The sequence below is a fragment of the Harpia harpyja genome, chromosome 3 (genome assembly GCF_026419915.1).
Source record: "Harpia harpyja isolate bHarHar1 chromosome 3, bHarHar1 primary haplotype, whole genome shotgun sequence".
Taxonomy (NCBI): domain Eukaryota; kingdom Metazoa; phylum Chordata; class Aves; order Accipitriformes; family Accipitridae; genus Harpia; species Harpia harpyja.
The window spans coordinates 43,653,019-43,671,642 of record NC_068942.1 but is presented as its reverse complement, the minus strand read 5'-3'; the positions used below and the strand labels follow the sequence as shown (position 1 = coordinate 43,671,642).

The 18,624-nt window shown below is 41.2% G+C and overlaps 1 protein-coding gene across 9 annotated transcripts in view; it reads left to right on the top strand.

Annotated features, from left to right (window-relative positions):
* Positions 1 to 365: 365 nt before the first annotated feature.
* The window catches only part of PCNX1 (pecanex 1), a 94,361-nt gene continuing 76,102 nt past the window's right edge, over positions 366 to 18,624 (top strand). For 6 of the 9 annotated variants that reach the window (XM_052782310.1, XM_052782309.1, XM_052782304.1 and 3 more), the window contains exons 1-4: positions 367 to 713; positions 8,843 to 9,051; positions 15,156 to 15,261; positions 18,344 to 18,389. In XM_052782310.1, the coding sequence (XP_052638270.1) occupies positions 561 to 713; positions 8,843 to 9,051; positions 15,156 to 15,261; positions 18,344 to 18,389 (514 nt within the window). In that variant the 5' untranslated portion in view covers positions 367 to 560. Of the gene's footprint in view, positions 714 to 5,097; positions 5,142 to 8,842; positions 9,052 to 10,872; positions 10,928 to 15,154; positions 15,262 to 18,343; positions 18,390 to 18,624 lie in introns of those variants that run through there. The other 3 variants (XM_052782306.1, XM_052782305.1, XM_052782312.1) reach the window with 3 other exon arrangements.

Below are 18,624 nucleotides of genomic sequence, written 5' to 3'. Positions count from 1 at the left end.
GTCACGCGCCCCGAGAGCCACCCTGGCCAGGCCGCAGGCGTGAGCCCCCTTCCGGTGACCGGGGGACACGTTCCCCCCCGGTACTCCGGGCGGTCCCCGGCCTCCCGCCGCCTCGTAGGTGGGGGTTTGGGCCCGGAGCGGGATTAGGGCCCGGAGCTGGATTAGGGCCGGCGGCAGCGGCTCTCCCGCCCAGGGCCGGCCTCCTCCGCTCCGCCAGGGGGCGCTGGCGGTGGCGCTGCCCTCCTCGGCGGAGGCGGGGGCAGCGGGAGTCCGCGCGCAGGCGCAGTAGCGGGCGCCCCGCCCCCGCCCCCGCGGCGTCGTCCCTCCCCGGCGACAGAGCGCGGGGCGGGCGTCCCCTGCCGCAAGGGCTGCCGGTCTATCGGCGGCGCGGGGGCGGGCGGCCGGCCCGGGGCCCGGACATAAGATGGCGGCGGCGTTGCTGGGGAGGCGGCGGCGGCGGTTACGGCCGTGCGGGCTGTCGCGGAGCGCGGGCGGCGCGCGGCTCTGCCCGGGCTCGCAGGGCGGATAGAGCGGGGCCGGCTCGGCGGAGCGGGGCCGCCATGGGCTCCCAGGTGCTGCAGATCCTGCGCCAGGGCGTGTGGGCGGCGCTGAGCGGCGGCTGGTACCAGGACCCGCACCAGGGCGCTGGGGTCAACGCGCTGCACCTCTACCTGTGGCTCTTCTTGCTCGGCTTCCCCTTCACCCTCTACATGGTGAGCGCAGGCCGCCGCAGCGCCCGGGGGGGGGCGGGAGCGGTGTCGGCCTGGGCCTCGGGGCGGGCGGGTGGGCCTTGCGGGGGGCCGCCCGCCTGAGCGGCGGCCGGGGAGGCCCGGGGGGGGTGGGGGGGGCGGGAAGGACGGCGGGGCCGTCGCACGCGCGCCCCCTGCCCGCGGCGCTCCCGGCGCGCTGCCGCCGCGCTGCCGCTGCCGGGCTGCCCCGGGGCCGGCCCGCCCGCCCGCCGCTTAGCCCTGTGGGCGCCCGCCGCTGCGAAGGGTGGCCCGCGGCGGGCCCGGCAGCCGCGATGGAGGCGGGCGCGGGGTACGCCTGAGGCTGTGGCGTTTCGGAAGCACGGAGCTGTTACCGGGAAGATGGGGGGGGGTGCTAGCGGGGCGCATCGGGCGCGGCAGGGCTTCGGTGGCTGGCGCTTCGCCTTCGTTTTTCTGTTTACTTTCCTTCGGAACTGGGCATAACTCTGCTAGCGTCCACTGCAGGTCTGCTGGTAGTGCAGGAAAAGGCACAGCTGCTGTAGAAGCTGTCAGATCTAGCCAGTATTTCTGGCTGGCAGCTCTATTGCTTTCTCTTCTGACTTTGGAGGCTGGGGGAGGGATGCGCTTCAGGTTCCATAACCTAGAAGTTTATTTGGCCGTGGTGTAGTGAACTGCGTGCTGGCTGGCAGTGTATTTGGACTCTGTGTTATTGACAAGAAGTTACTCTTGCTTTTTTGCTTGTGTCCAGACGGTAGTGTACTTGGTTTGGGAGAATTCCAGTTGAATATATCTTTGTATCTGACACTTCGATCAAAGCTGTTAAAATACTAACCTTTAAACCTAGAAACTTTCTTGACATTTGGACTTGGAAACAAGTCTAGGAGGGGTATGATCAGCTATGAGGGAAAGGGGCAGTTTCCTGTTGGCCAGTACTTTTCTTTCTGTTTATGTTGTGTGTAACTTCTGAAATACTAATATTTCACTTCAGATTTCTTGGTAGAAAAGTGTGATCATACTAGGTGTGTTGTGACCAGTTTTGAGCACGTGAGGTAGAATGTAATTTGCAAGTCTGCCAGGTCCAGATGCTGTGACAACTTAAAGTAGAAACTGCATTGTGAAAAAAATGTGAGTTAACGAATGAAACCTTGGAGGAAAAACTCTACAAGTGCACTTGCAGATTGAGAGCTCTGGGGTCAGGCGTTTGCTTTGTTAAAAAGCAATTTGTAAGATTGCAGCATAAGACACTTCATACTAAGAAACAGCTAATGTGGAAGAGGAGGTTACAGCCCTGTACGGTTAGTTTTTAATTCGCATTACTGTGTCTTGGAAAAGGTAGCTCCAAGGCTTTTTGTTTTTGAAAACTTTAGACTGCTGGCAAGGAAACTGCAGACTGAGACAAACTGCTTTTAAAACCGAAGTTAATGTGACAACAGCTAGATAAAACTTTCAGCTAAGGAGATCTTCTCTATAAAATCTGTGAATCTGCATCTGTTTGGAGTTCCACTGAGTATGGGAAGAAGAGAGTCTTTTTGGTCTCAAATGTAGCTTTTTTGTTTTTAGAAGTACTGCTCTTCTGCTTTGACAGAATAGTCTATTTAGTTAGTACTGCCTTGCTGAGAAAGCTGTTCATAAAGGTGTGGTGAGCTATATCCTGCATGTGCAGGGGACTTTTGAAGGGGGGCTGATCTATGTTGTACATAGGTCTTTTGACAACTGATAAATTGGGACCAGCATTTGAGTGTCCTGCTGCTCTTAAAGCAGCAGTTAAGCTTCAGTTACCCATACTATGGGGTAAACTTCAGTGTTGCTTAAACTTTTTTCTTTTCCTGTGGAAAGAGAGAAGACGGGCAAAAGCAAGCTGCTTCGGGTTTTGTTGAGGTCAGAGAAATTCTCTTGCTTCATAGCTCTGGATGTGTTAAAGATGCAACAACAAGTGCCAACTTCCCTGAGAATAAGTAGGGAGATTAGTCACAAGTTAAAGCAGATTGAATCATATTTGGCTGTTTTCCCTCTTTCCACCCTCTGCAGTTTAAGTGTTGTCTAGACATAAACTAAACAGGCAGAACCATGATGGTCATCTTAGTTCTTTAGCATCTCTTAAGCTCTTTTTCAGAATAAAAAGCAGTAAATGTTGCATTGCTGTAGGACATACATAAATAAGCAGAACTTGCTTAAAAAGTCTTAGGTAATCGTAATCTGAATTGTGAGCATGGCTCACTGGCGTGTAGGAGGGAGTTTCTAAGCTAGCTTCAAATGACTTGTTGCTGGCAGACAACCCTGTGTGTTTAAAAAAACAAGGTATATAGAAAGGCTTAGAATGCCGGCAGGTTTTATATTACCTAAAACTTCCTTGCAGAAGGAATTTGAAGATCATAGTGTTGCTTTGATGTATCGGGGCAGCAATAACTATAGTTATTCCTAAGTTGTTTTGTAGCAACAAAGGCAAAAGTATCCCCTAAGAACTCGGCTTGTAGCTGGCTCTCAAGGCTGAATGCATTTTATAGTAAGCTAATCACTTTTTTCAAATGTTATTTAACCCTCAACAGGGGTGGAATGCTTAATAGCGTTTGAACATGGTAATTTAGATGCACTTATTGCTTAAAGACTTGGTTTATTGCACCCAATGTTGCTAATGTTTTGACTGTGCGTTCCTTCTATTGATCCTGTATTTTCAGAATGGAATATGGTAATGGTTGTGGTTTGCAAGTAATAACATAAATCTATGTGTTTCTTTGCACGTGTATGCCAGTGCTGTTAGGGTTGATGGGTTTAACACATGGTGCAAACCAACTTAAGGGATTAGCAGTAGCATTCAGCTAGCCTTTCTTCCTTGGTCCCTCACCTGCCTTCTGAGCTTAAGCACATGAAAGTGAGGTATGTACCCTGTGTGAAGGAGAGACAGATGTATAAATAAATGTACCTATATTACAGATCTGGATACTTTTCTTTTTCTCATGTGTATTTATACACTTAACCTGTCCTTGTCGGAAGTGTGGCGAAAAGAAAAGTGTAGATAACGAAGCAATTGGGCTGTAGAGGAAGAGAAATGTCTGCCTGAGTGAAGCTGCTTGAGTCTGTACTCTTGGATCTGTGGCTTGGCAGCATGCATATAAAAATACTGCTTTCTAGACTAGTTACTACCCTGTTTGGATATTTGTATTCAGTAACAGACTCAACTGTGCTTGTTGATCTGCATATCTGTTGTAAGAGCTGATCCCTGTTTTTAATCCAAAATTCAAGTTGGGAGAAGAAAATACGCTACAATATGGGGAAACTGTACAACTAGGTTGTAAAATACAGTGGCAGAGTTGGAAAAAATACCCTAAATGCAGAGGCCAATGTTATGCATCAGTGTTGCAAGGGGGAGGGGAAGAGTGGAGACTGCCAAAGCACTTCCCCTAGTCGGAATGCTGTTTCAGCCCCACCACGTGCGCAGGAGGGGGTGAAGTCTTGGCTCTGGCACTCGGGGAACTTTGCCAGTGACTGAAGAGGAGCCAGGACTGTACCTTGCTTGGGGTGATGGGCTCATATGTACCTACAGAACTTGTCTGTCAAAGTCAAGCTCACTTAGACAACAGTTCACTTAATAGGCACTTGATTTCCTGACTTGTGTACATAGTTATAGAAGTAGGTCATATAAATGTAGCTTCATGTGAAAGTCTTTTTCCAGTGAAGTTTCTGAAATAGGTGTTGTTTCCTAAACTAAGAGTTTAAGTACTTGAAGTTGGATGTATGATGAGAATCCCTGGTATCCCGTGTGGCTCTAAGCCACATCTAGTTTCTTGGCTGCTCCAGTATCATTTATACACCTTGAGGTTTCAGTCAAAAACTAGATAGCTTGTGACAGAACATGCTTCCAGATAACAGCAGTTCTTAAGGGCTCTGGCTGTTCATAAACAAAAATGGTGACAAAAGTACATCTGCTGTTTCTTGACCTTTCCTCTTCTCTGGTATGAATGTTTCTATATAAAATACTGGCCTCGAAATGCTTGAACTTGAAAGCATTTTACAAGCCAACTTACTGTTTAATGAACGTTTTGATTGATATCACGTTTACGTAAGGACTTGCAATCTGATTTGGGTTGGGAGACTTTGCTATGAATGTTCTCAACAGGTAACACCTACACATCTCTTTTTTTTTTTTTTGAAAAGAATCTGGAAACTTCATTGCATCTGTAGTGTCTAGCTAAAGTGAGATGTGATTAGGTAAGATCCATATAGTCTTTGTTTCTTCATAAGTATGTAGCACAGCTTGTGATCAATGAAATTCCCTTTGGTTCCTGGCAGTTATGTATTTGAAATGATGAATCAAGATACAGTGACCTTTGTAGTTCAAATGGGAATATTTTTGTCCTGTAGCTAGTGGTCTGAGGTTTCTTTTCTGTTCTAGGTTGACCACTGGAATCGAGGAGTGCTTAAAGCTTTTCACAAAAGGTGTGCTGTGATACAGCTAAGCTGACCTGACAGCCAGCAGCTTCCAGAAGGGACAGTCCCACTCCTCAACTGTGCATTCCTGCATCTTGCCTTTTGTCCACATGTACAGTATGGATTTCATAAGTTGTCTTGAAAGGTTTAAATTTGGAAAGTAACTCCTGAGGGAAAGGTGGTAGAAAATCAGTGTCTTTCCTCTCGCCCTCCATCTTTGAGACTACTACTTAACTTCCCTTTAAGATATAGGGAAATACTTCCAGCTAGGAGTTTATCTAATGATTGGGTTTGTTCAGCCATTAGATGACTGAAGTTTTCAACAGAATGTAATTAAAGCAGGCAGTTTTTGCATGGTCATGTCTAGCTCTTTCTTCTCTCCTACAAGAGCTTCTGTTGTGACTACTGCTGTTCAGTGTATGTTTTCTTTTGGTGCTAATGGAAGTGACTAGAGATGTGCAGTAAAATGCGATGTTCTCTGAAATGCTGTTGCAGCTACAGACTTGTAGCCAGCTGGTGTCTGTTAACAAGCTCTAACCTGAGGTTTTTGGTCTGTTGTGCCCAATAAAAATGTTTTAGTACCTGTGAAAAGAACTGAAGTGAGATCTAGCTGCAAATTTTAGGACTTAGATTTGTATTCCAGTCTTGAAGATGGTATTGTACAAGATGTTCAGTTACACTGGTGAGAGACCTGTCTCTCCTCAAATGTGGTAAAATGTCAAGCACAGTTTAAAATACTAATCTCACTTTAACTTGCCGTGGCTTGTGGAGAGAAGACCCCAAATGGAAGTTGAATGCTTCTAAGTTTGGCAAACAAAAATAGAGAAGGCACCAGTGGTTTAGGTTAGGTTGCAGTAGCTCTTCCTCTTGACGCTGGCATGCAGATGAGTTGCTGGTACCATGGGTAGCACCGCTGTACCGCAACATGAGACTTAATATAAAGTATGATCAGACAGCAGAGTATGCCAGACATGCTAAAATTTCTTCTATTCCCAGAGTATATGCCCTATTCAGAGAGGAGTAACTACTAATGAATACGAAGACTGAAAAGCAGTAAGTTAATGTATTTTTAGCTTTCTGCAATCCTGTGGAAACAGGATGTGAGGAAAAAGCACCCTTTTAATTCTTTATTGGGTTTGCTGCAAGTTACATGAGGTGTTTTACCTTTTTTCCCCCACTTGTTCTCAAAGCTTTCATTTGCAGAACAGGATGTGTAGATTTTGCATTTGGCAAGATAAACTGGATACACTGTGTGACCTCACTGCTGACAGAGTGGAGGGGAGAAATTGAAGAGTGCTTGGGACAGAAAGTTATAGGCAAGTCTTTTATAGACTAACTCTAGCTTTTGTCATCTAGTGTTAAACTGACTTCTGGTAGTGGCTTCTGAACACTAGGTACTTACAAAGGAGAGGATAGTTGAAGTTCTGTTTGACTAGGTAGCAGACTGCTTAGCAGGTACAGGAAGCTCGGACGTTTTGCCAAAGTTAACGGGCTTGCCCTTGCCTGCAGGGGGCAGCTGCCTCTGAAGTTCTTGGAAGTGGAAGCACCGCATCTCTTGAGGAAACCCTTGTAGCATTGCTTCAGGGATTGTATGGAAGCCATTAGCATCGTTGTGGCTCCTGGTTGTTTACTGTTGCTGTTTATAAATAGCTTTATTTCCTCTTTCTCCTTCTGAGGTGGTGCTTGGTAAGTGAATTTCACTGCCCATTAGGGTCTTGTCCAGCTCAGCATGCAAAATCTAAGTTAGCATACCTCAGCTTAGTTTGCCTGTCCTACTTCAAATGTTATATTAGGTGTTGACTTGTTTTGGAGGAAAAGGTAGGTTAAACTTGATCCCTTTAATAAAAGAATCCTAATAAGTAACCTGCCTTCTTATTGATTCCAGACTCTATTATTTATACTTGTTTGGCTTTAGAAATGTTATATTGGTTATTTGTTTTTGCTTACTGCCAGAAAATGAGCAGCCAGATTAAGGATTGTTTTTATTCTGAAGTCAACAGTCAATACAATCTTTAGAAACATTTATTCTTTTATCCCCTTTATTGGTACAATATTTTGTATTTGGAGATCTCTTTGAACAGTGTTTTTGCTAAACTCATGGCTTAAATAGTGTGACAAGCACTGGCAGTTCTTCTAGGACTATAAGCTCTTGAATATGTAGAAATACTAATGTTGTAATCAGATCTCTCTTAAATGACTAAAACTAGCTTTATGTGCAGAATAGAGAGGGCTCTCTCTCTTATTCTCCAGTCATGTTTCCTTTCTGATGCTGCAAGATGTGTGTGGGGCTCTGATCACCATAAAGACTCTTCTCTTGCAGTGGTCTGTATAGGGAGGGAGACTAGGTGTATGAAACAAGCTGGAATTCTCCTTAGGCTAGGAGGTCTAAAGAAAATTAATTTGTTCTTCTCATTTACTAAATTAACATTCATGCTGGGTAACAAATGCTAATTCTGATTGTTGTATGTCTCTGTGTATATTTATGGCTGTTAGAGTTTTATATCAAACTACAACATCAGTGGGGTAAAGGACAGTGATGCAGCAAAATATTTGAGAACACAGACTCTTGTTGCTTTTGTAAGGGAAGTGGTCTATTTGTGGATGAAGATTAAGAGTTATTGTCTCATTTTGTTTAGTGACTGCCTAGGGAAATGGCAAAATTATAAATATGAATAAAAGGAGAATTAGAAGGGTGAAAGCCTTGAAGTGAAATCTGAAGTTTAACTAGTACTCTGAACGCTTCTTTCAAATAGTTATTAGGCTGCACTTAATACCTGTTGCTGAAGTGATTGATCTATAAAAGCCTTATGGGCTTCACCAAAAGTTGCATGAGAAGTCTTAACTCTGAGTGGAATTTCAAAAGCTGAATTCAGGACTGAGGTTTTTCATGTGGCTTCTGGCCACCTTTGACACAGCTGAAAAATTCTCTTCAGAACATGTGTGTTAGCTGCCTTTCCATGGGCATGTAATGGTCTAGCAGAAATAATCTTTGCAGCATGTGCTCTTGCAGGTTACTGTGGACTACTGCTCATTTGTGTGAGCCACAGATGTAAACAGCCTTTTTTTTTTTTGTATGCAGGTAGGGAAAAGTTTGGCTTTGGTGATTGATCAGTATCTTGTCATGCAAGAGTAGCTGTTGGAAGCTGACGAGTGAAGTCAAAACATCTATGTTGGGTAGTTGAACGGGTTTTCTCCCCTCTACCATGCTGTCAAACTTGCCTCAGTTTTTCCAAAATGGACTTGGTGCTGTGTACTAGCCCTGAAATAAGGTCATACCCTGTGCTTGGTTTACTTTTCAAGTTGCTTAAAATCTTCCCATCTTTTTTTTTTTATTCGTAACAACTAATCAAAAATATTGGGTGTGACACAAATAAGTCATGCTAGCTCTAGGTTTCCTGGTCTAGGTCTTACATTCCAATAGCCTGGAAAAAAAGAACAAAAGTTGAATTTGATTCTCAGGTTCCAGTGATGGGTCTACTTAGCATGCTGCTGTGGTGCTTTGGTACCTTGTAGTCCAACTGTTCCTTTTTTCTATGTTGCTAGACTTCTGACAATCTCCACACAAAGTTTGACTGTAGGGGGTGTGTGTTTAAACCTTCATTTTCAGTATGATCAATATTTTTTGTATGGAAAAACTGTTAAACTCTAGCTTTATTCTTGTGGACATTTGACCTTGTGTTCATTAACTCTTTCTTATTCTCTTTTGAAAGGCTCTTCCTTCTTCCATGATGATAGTAGCTGTCTACTGCCCGGTGATAGCAGCTCTCTTTATCGTTTTGAAGATGGTGAATTACCGTTTGCACAGGGCACTGGATGAGGGAGAAATTGTGGAGAGGAATGCCAGTGAGCGTATGGACAGAGGTGCAAAACCAGAACAAAGCAATGTTTCAGCCAAGAGGAAAGACAGCAATGGGCCCAGGTAAGGTGTCTGCTGATGTCTATATACTGCTTCAAATGATAAACAGTCCTGTCTTCAGCAGATGTGTAACTGGAATGGTGGTTGAAATAAACACTGAGGAATATAGATGCAGACCTCCTTAGTTCTGAAAGACTGTTTAAGTCTGGTCTTTAAAAGCAGACTTATTTATGTATTAGGTTTGAAATGATGGATTCATGTTAATTTCCTGGTTCCTCCCCCAAAGGAGTTCCAGAACAGTATTGAAAATGCTGGAAGCACTGAAACAATAGCATGGAAAACGTGTGCTGATTAGGTCACTAAATACTTAATGAACACAACCAGTACAAGTAATCTTATTTCAGCAGTAGACTTAGTTTTAAAAATCTAGCTGTCAAAGATCACATACTACATGCTAAGTCTTTTATCACTAAAAGGAATGTCTGATCGGGTTTCAGTTTGCTTAGTTTTGCAAAAGCAGGAGTCAGATACAACGCTTGACTCCAGTCATAGTCTGTCTTCTTGAGAACACTGTCCTGTGAATTTGGAAATTCTGGAATTTCTCAGCTCGGTAATGAAGATGATGAGTCTGAAGTACTGTCAGTAGGAGGTGATTCCTTTCCACAGATCTTCTTTGCTGTCACCAGCATTAAAAAAAACCAGAGGTTTTCTTCCTCTGACCAGACTATTTGGAGAAAGAAGAGCAAAAGATGACTCATCAACAAGGCCAGCCTAACCAGTCTGATCAGACTGTGGATGTGTTACAAGCTCTATTATCAAAGCCTCTGCTTGGCTCCAGATAATTGAGGCCATCTTAAGAGTTAGACTGCATGAAATAAATCAGCCTTGAATTGTTAGCTTTTAAAGACGACCTTTCTCTTGTCTGAGTTTCTGGTACTAGTAGCTATGAATAGTTTTCAAATTGAGGCAATTTGTATGCTGTCCTGACTCTTAGAAGGTTGTGTGTGTCTTATTAAAAAAACAGACAAAACAACAAAAACAAACAAAAAAAAAAAACCCCCAACACCCCCCCAACTTTTACATGGAGACATGTGCTATAAGGAAATGTAGTTGAAAGAAGCCTCTTAAGTCTGTTTATCAGCATGCTTAAAGGAAGGAAGTGTTAAAGTGATACTCCTTAAAATGCTCAGCCTAGAAGTAAAAGAACTTCACTGTGCCTGTGGGGTAGCTTCTCATGAAATGGGTCTTAAGTTCTTCTGTATCTGCTCTCAGCTCAGGTATTGTTAGCAAAAACAGTGTATTAGATTCCTTTGAAGTTGATATACAGTAACTTCTTGTATCAATCTTTTATAACCTGACCCTTTTTCCATGTTGTTTTTGGTAACTGAACCTGCTGATTTTAATTGTGACTCCATTTAGATCACCATATACTTTGCTAAAACTGTATTGAGCTATTTTGGGGAGAATGCTTGCTGAAATGTATATTAATACTTATTCTGCTTAATAAAATTCATGAAAGTAAACTAGTGGTCTGTTCTGTTTCAATGCAGCCTTGCTAATGCATGTTTTAGCTGTGATCCTTAGATGTTTTCATTTGTGTGGTGTTTTTTTTGTTTTGGTTTGGTTTTGGTTTTTTCAAGCCATGTAGCTTTTGCTTCCAAAACAGTAGCCAAGACTTGGCAAGGGACTTCTTTCTACTAGTATTGTGAATTACTTCTGGATGTTTCAGAAGTTCTGTTTTGTCTAAGGAGCAGTTGACATGGGACAAGTTACTACATTATAAGCATTTGTGAGCTCAGAAGTAGAGGTTAGTTTGATGCTGTGTGTCCTGCTTGCCAACTAAAGTTTCATTAACTTTTATATGATCCTTGTTCCCACTTTCAGGTCTCTTAACTAGAACTGGGAACAAGGTCAATGCAGAAATTACGGAGTTACTTTTTGGTAAGTGGGATGTACAGTATATACTAATCTTTGCCTGGAAGCTTACAAGAACTCTGGGATAACATTCAAACCAGTAGAGGGGATGTAGAGTGAGTGTTTCATACTGAGCTGTCACCTTCTGAATAAGTTAAATCGGAACACTAATAAAAAACTGTCTCGGAAGAAAGTGTGTATGTAGGGTTTTCTTTTATTTTTAAACTTTGCTCCCCTAGCCTAAGGTGGATATAGGGAAGACCTAAGTAGACATACTACCTTAAATATTTGTGTAAGTAGAATATTGGTTTTGATAGCTTAGGCTACAGCATGTGAAACCAAATAAATATATATAGAATAGTGTGCAAAGCTGTCCTAGAGTTTTACCCTGCCACACATACCCTCCCTGAGACCACTTTAGATATGAATGTTAATATTTTTTTTAAGGATTAAGCAATAGTTTGGTTTCTGTTCAAAAGTTATGTTCAGGATTCTGTTTAGCTTCTAAGAACTGCTGTTCTTTCTTTCTGAAGATGTTTATCCGCAAAGCGGTGCTTTCAGGTATCTGACAAATTATGTGCTGTCATTTGTAGGTTTACATGAACTGCTCGTTTATCTTTGGTTCACATTGGTTTGTGAATAGGATCAAACTCTGGGTATTTTTAATCTTCTCATAAAACTTCAGCATGCTTAAGCAAAGAAGAACTTACTGTTCCATAAGAAATGCCTTGTTTGTTTTTTCCTCATCCTCTTTATAAAGCTGAAATTCTCTAGTTAATATTTTTTAAAGAAGCTAGTCTTAATTTGGAGACAGGAATGTGATTTGTGGTCTTCTGTAGCTTTTAGTGCAGTTGCTGCTTTTGTACTTAAGAGGGTGGTGTTAGTAGTGCTTCTGTGAGTTTTCTTGAAAAGTAATGGGGATACAGGCTCCTAATCTCACATAAAAGGTAGAAGGAACAGTGCAAGTGTACTCTTTGTTGGGTATGGTTGGATCCACGTAGATACTTTAAAACACTTAAGTCAGTCTTGCTTTGGGGGATATGAATATGGCTTCTTTCTTGTCAGTGACTACTATGGTTCAGAGTATCATGAAGCATTAACCTGGTGACACTGCTGTCCCTGATCTCCATCAGCATGGGGGAGCTGTAATCGTGATGCTACATGAATTTCACATGTACTTCTCCAAAATAAAACTGACAGCTGGAGAATGTTGTGTCTTTGACTTATGTACAGTCTACTTAAGTATGAGCAAGAGAAGTAAAAAAAAAAGTAAGCTCTACAACTCTCCGTACCTTTGCTGTTTCTTTTCCTTTCAGTTTTCTGTGGCTGGCAGACCTGTTCTTGAGCTTGGAGGAGTTTTGCCTTTTTGACTCTATAATTAGTGATTCAAGCTTTAAAGAAAACTTCTCTTAATACTTGAAACTGTTGTGGTCTAGTATTTGCGGTATGTGCTGTGGTGGTCCAGTGTTTTGAGAGCAGCCTCCTGACTAGTTTTCCTACTATTTTTGTTGGAAATTAAGGACAGAAGAAGGTGTTCAAAAGAAAGGAATAAAATGTTCTCTGCTTTGTCCTGAAATCAAAATTGCTTGTGCCAAATTCTCTCTGGAAGTTCTAGTCCGAGTATCAGATTTCTTTAGTCAGTCAGCGTACATCAGGTTTTAAACTTCTGAACTCATGTAGACTTAAAGCCTCTTCAGACTTACGGTTAGTCTGTGACACACTAATGTAATATAGCTGCAGATTGTAATTTTGGATACAACAGTTACTAATAATTAGAAATACTAGTTTTAATTTGTTTTGTGCAGTCTCTGAATGCCTCTTCAACAGCAATATCTGTTGCAGGTAGCTGGACATAATTTACTCAGTCTTCTCAATTTGTGTAGTAACTTCACTTCAGTTTTCTTGCTTGCAAACTGAAAAGTGTAGCACTTGCTCTAAGGTATGAAGTCAGCAAACTGTGAGAAACTGATTGTAGAACTTAATAGCAAAGGAATGGCCACAGCTCTAGCAGAAAATAGCTCTGAAAGGATTCTACATGCTGTTGTAGTCCAGATCCTTATGCATACAATGATTAATCCTAGAAATCTGTACTTCCTGCTTGTTCCTGCAGACTTTATTTGTTGTTGTTTGTTACTAGCTTTTGTTAATCCATTAGTTTGGGAGCTGTCACAGAATATAGCAGCTGTGAGTAGAGTGGTGGTGTTGGGTTGTATTGTTGCTTATGCTGATATCTGTTGGTTTGCTTTTAGACAAAATCACCTCCTTCTCCCGCCCTGGCTAACTACCCAGTTCTATGCATGAGAGCTTATTCACATTAACTTATTTTTCTACTTCATAGGACATACTTTAATCATATGCAGTATTTATCAATGAATTATTCAAACAGGAGAGGAATTTCATCTTTTTGTGAAAGTTCTTTGTTATATCTTCAGTTGTCATCATAATGTATGCTGAACTTAAACATTGAGAGAATTTTTCAGTTTAGTTTCTAACTTGATATTATGTCCCTATGTGTTCTTAAAATGCTTACATAAGGAGTACTTAGTTTGGCTAAAGCTGGTGCAAATTATTGAAGCTGAATTCTGTTTGTTTTTCATTACCTGGTTCTGCCTTAGCATAATTGATAATAGCAGGTCAGAGAGGGCTCTGTAAACAGCTGTCAATAAGAGCATGCTTATGTCTTACTGCCGAGTTGTACTAAAATGGTGGCTTTTCAGTTCTTCAGTTTGCTGGAGTTGGACTGTAACTGTTGTGCTAATGCATGGCTGGTCGTCTCTCAAGTTAACTTATTTTTACTGAAGTAATATATTCCTACCTTCAAACTGTCTTTTTTGTCATCTTTTTGATATAGGAAGGTTGAGGGGCCTCTTGTATGATCTAAAGTGGTTCCCAAGGTTGTACATTTATGCTTCTCTGAGAAGACAACAGCTTGAAATGTCATCCTGCAGAATGAATGATGCTTCAGGTCCTTTAGTCTACAGACAGACTGTTTATAATACCCGAGATTGATGTCCATATATTACAAAAATTATTAGGTGTTGGTCTTATTGCATGAGACTTTTTTCTATGAGACTAGCTGTCTATTAAGTAAGCCCTGCAGTGCTGCTGTCTATTTCTGTCCCCTTCTCCAGAGGGCTTTCATCTTTATTTTCTTCAGTCCAGCTGGAGAAGGGTTGCGCATATGTTCTTTCTCCAGCAAAATGCTGGAGTGCACTTGCCATAGCTTTGAATTATTGGTTGTTGGGAGGCAGTTGTTTATCTTTGGGAAGGAGCAGAGAGGGTCAGTGTCAAACTACACTGCAGTTACTTCTGTTCAGAAGTCTCCTGGATCAAGATGATTGAAGAGAACTGTATTGGGAGAGGAAAAAGGATGCCTCAACTTCTCCCTCTTTGCAGTTAGCAAACAGTGCTAGGTTGGATCCCTGAGTTGTAGTCCCCAACTCATTTCACACCCTGTTGTCCTAATGGGCAGGTCCAGCTTTGTTTTGTTTCATAAATATCTGCCTTTGACAAGCTGAATTATGTTTTATTACAATTTGGTGATGTAGATCTAGAAAATACTTTCAAACTAGTACTTAATAATCCTGAAAGAGTGAAATCACTAGGACATAATAATATATCTATTGTACCTCAAAATATTTCTTGGTAGGACCTGTAAATTATCTGAAGGGAAGTTGTTTTCTGGTAGAAAGAAGTGGTTTGCATCCCTGGGAGAGATACCATGTCCCTGTATGTCTCTGCCTTTCCAATAACTTTTACTGACAGTGTGTGTATTTCTTGGTTAACCCATCCTTACTTTTGCTCCTAGATCCAGTCCAAGGAAAAGATCTGGAGTCCTTTCCTTGCTCTTTGAAAGAGTTCTATTTAGTACTTTTTCCATTGATTGATTTCTGAGTGTCTATAGTTGGACACATGATATGGAAGTTACATGTGTGTATGTATAGACAGAGAGAATTTATGTCAGCATTTTGAAATGCCTTGTAGCTCCTAAGTCTTCACAGTTTGTGTTGGCTGGTGACAGTGGACTTTACAAGGCAGCATTTTCTGTGGTGGTAGATAGGGTGTTCCAGGTCTGACTGAGCTTCCTGTGTCAAGTGGGCAGTATTCATCTGAGATACTGGGATGTATTTGAGCCCCTGATATTTGAAAAGGGAAAAATTGTTTTGAATCTATACTCAGTGTAGACAGACAAACTTCTGTTTAACTGGTAGGTTAATGTTATTTATTTATTTTTTCTCTTATGTTTCTCTCAGTGACCCTGGTGGAGGGATTGAGATGTCAGAGTTCATTCGAGAAGCAACTCCCCCTGTGGGCTGTAGTTCACGCAATTCTTATGCTGGGGTAGATCCCAACAGCCAGGTAAGAATTAAAGCTGCTGCAGTTGTTGTGTTAGTACTGCTGGCTTTGCAATCTGTAGAGTAATCTTTGCTGATTTTTTTTATTATTATTTTAATTTTTTTATTGTATGAGGATAAACAACTTGCCTTTCTGTATTTCTTAACTGCTTTATTAGGGTGGTATTGCACTCTTCCAGCTGCATAGCTCTTGCTTATCTCATCTTGTGTCCGTTTTAGGAATGGCTGGATTTTATAAGGCAACCTACTGTCCCATCAGAAAGTATTCCCTTTTGCTTAGTTAGCTATCTTCTGATTTAGTAAATCAGGATGGCTCAGAGCATAGTCAAGTAAGTACCAAGACCCACTGCGGTGGGCTTCCCTCATCCTTTTGGTATCAGTGAACTGTTAGGTAGCTCAAGCTGTAACTTTATCCTTATGTTCTAACTTTGTTTTCCTCCGATACTTTTGTTTGATATGTCATCTAGATGCTTAATTGGCAAACTTCAGTTGTGCTGAATTTGAGGAGGCTTCTGTTAAGTCTTCTTAGAATGTATCCACTGCTGATTTATCCCTTGCAATGCTGAATAGCTTTCTGAAAGTTATTATTCCTGACAGTTCAGACTCTGCAGTCAAAAATGTTAATTTGCTGAAGTACAGAGCAAGATAAACTGGTAGAAATAGAAACACTAAAACTGTTTATTTTTGGATGACCTCTGCAAAATCTTCGCTATTTTGATGCTTCAACAGGGGTGGGAAGAAAGCAAAAAATAGGGGCTGCTGTGCACCAGATGGAAGTGCTGAGGAACTTTGCTTTATTAGATTTTAATACAACTTCATTATGCTCTAGTTGCCTTTGTAATTTCACTGGGGAAGTTGTTCCACTTCCTTATTGTGTCTGCTAGATTTATGCATTCAACTTCCATAGCGCTGCATATGCTGTTCCTTCTATTTGGCTTGTGATGTTTAGCCAGTCGTGGCATCTTTCTTTTACCAACTCTTCATGAGGACAAGTAGATTGACTGGCCAGACTGTATGCTTATGTTGACAATGAGCAATGCAGCATCATATTAAAGATACAGTAGCTATTTTTGAATGACGTGGAAATCCTTGGTGTGGTATTACAGTATCAAGTCCTTCTAATTAGCTCTCTGAGCAAGCAGTATATAATGTAGTGCAGTGTTATGCTAATGTTGGTGTTTTATCTGAATAATGCTCCTTTATGCAGCATAGATACTCTAAGAGATTTTTTCCTTTGAAGAAAGCAGGTATTTGGTAGCGTTCAAAGGAATAGGAAGCGATGGTCCATGTAGGAAGACAGAACTAAGCTGGGGATCATGTTTCTTTGGTGTTTGGAGACAAAACTATTCCAAACGTACTCATAACAATTTTAATGTTAAAGTGTGTGAAGAAGCTCTGTGTTCTTTCCTGTGTGTTTTAATGCTGACACTAACTCAGTTAAAGCTACTGTGAAAGGAAGTATAGTGTTTAAAATGTGTTTATGCTGGTAAAATTAGTGTTCACTAGTCCCTTGTGATTGAATTTGCAGCATCAAAAGGGTATGTGAATAGTAAGCATCCGAGTTCTGTTCAGTTTTTTGTGTGAAATAACTTCCCCATGCTGATGCATTTGCATTCAGCTACAGCATTCAGCAAGGCATGTTACTGAAGGGAAAAAAAGTTGAAACATGGCAAAATGACTAACAAAAAGTATATGTGACAGTGTAGTAAAGAAAATGCATTAAACAAGCTCCAGCTGCTTTTTTGCATTACATGTAGCAAAGCCATTGTTCTTCTGTAGTATGGCTGAAAAAAAAATCTGCACACATCTTCACATTACCTTAAATTTGCAGTGCTTACAAAGGAGAATTAGTAGAATTATGCTCTTTTCCCCAGAGTCATTTGAACTAGGGATTTTTGAAAAACAGCATCCCAATAAGTATACAGTAAAGTAGAATTGCTGTCATTTTTATTTATCTTGCGTTCAGATTTTGCCTTTGAGTGTTCTTTTACCTTATTTCTGAGTGGTTTAATTATTTGACACCTGCATTTTTGTGTGCTATTCAAAGTTTTGAGAGAGGTGGTAGTGGAAATATTATTGAAGGAAAGCCTAAATTCTCTTTAGCACCTCTGCAAAATAATCTGCTACAGATTACAGGATGTATGTAGATTGCAAACCTAAATGGCTAGCTAGTTTTCGTATGAGGAGGTACATGCCTGCTGGTTAGCCATTGAACATGGCTGAAAAGCAGATACTATAAATTTGAAATGTGATTGTAACTAATATCCAAGAATAGGTCAAGGAATACTGCAGTCTTCCACTAACCAGTTTACTTGCTTTGAGATAACTGTAATCTGTGTACTCGGAAACTGTCTTCAAAAGAAAAATTGCATTTGCAGGAATGAGAGGGAAGAATAAGATACCGTAATAAAATAATTAGGTTAAATTGATTTAAGCTTATCCAGCTGCCAGCAGGGATCATCCTGCCATATCCCCTGTTCATGCTGCTGCCACTTTCCATGTACCAACACTTAGGTTCTTGTGATTACCTGGTCATTGGATCAACTGTGACAGACCTGAAAACTAACCCTGGTAAAAATATGTATCTTTTCCCATGGGAGCAGTTTCTGGATTTAGCTTGGTGTTTACTATGTTGAACAGGTAAGTTTTATATTAACATAGTGTTTTCTTTAAGCATTTTAAGCAACCGGGATGATTGCATTAAATGTTCCGCTTTACAGCAGCAGTTATTAGTGTACCACCATAGTAGTAGTTTTGTTTCCACATTAAGTTTTTTTTCAAGGAAAATTCCTAGATTAGAAACTGTTTTTAAAATCAGCATAGTAAAACCTCCAAGTACATCAGCTATAAAACAGAATAATGCAGTGATATAGTTGGATGCATCCATCAGATGCCTTGTCATCTCTGTTTGCAGTGGAAACATTCTGAGTCAGAAAGGATTTTACGGCACTGTGCTGTTGGATGCTTTTGTGCCTTTGAAAATCTCTCCTAGATGTATAGGCAAATGCATACATTGCAGTAATAGGAAACAACAGTTGGGTAATTTCTGAAAGTTTACAGCTTTTTACATAATTCCCTGTTTCTAGGTTGGATCTGGGTTATCTCGTCTGGGAACAGCAGCAACCATCAAAGGTAAGATTTTTGGCTACTTCTTAAAATTACCTTGCAGTAGCACTTCACTATTGTTTACTATGTTGTTTCCAAATACTGTCTACCTTTTACTATTACCATTTACTAACTGGAAGAAATCTTCCTTGGAGTCACAAATTATGTGTGTAAAACACTAGGAGAGAATATTTTGGAATCCGTGCTCTGTTTTCCATGTAACACCATGTTTTTCTTTTGCTTGTAAATGCAGACCCAGGGG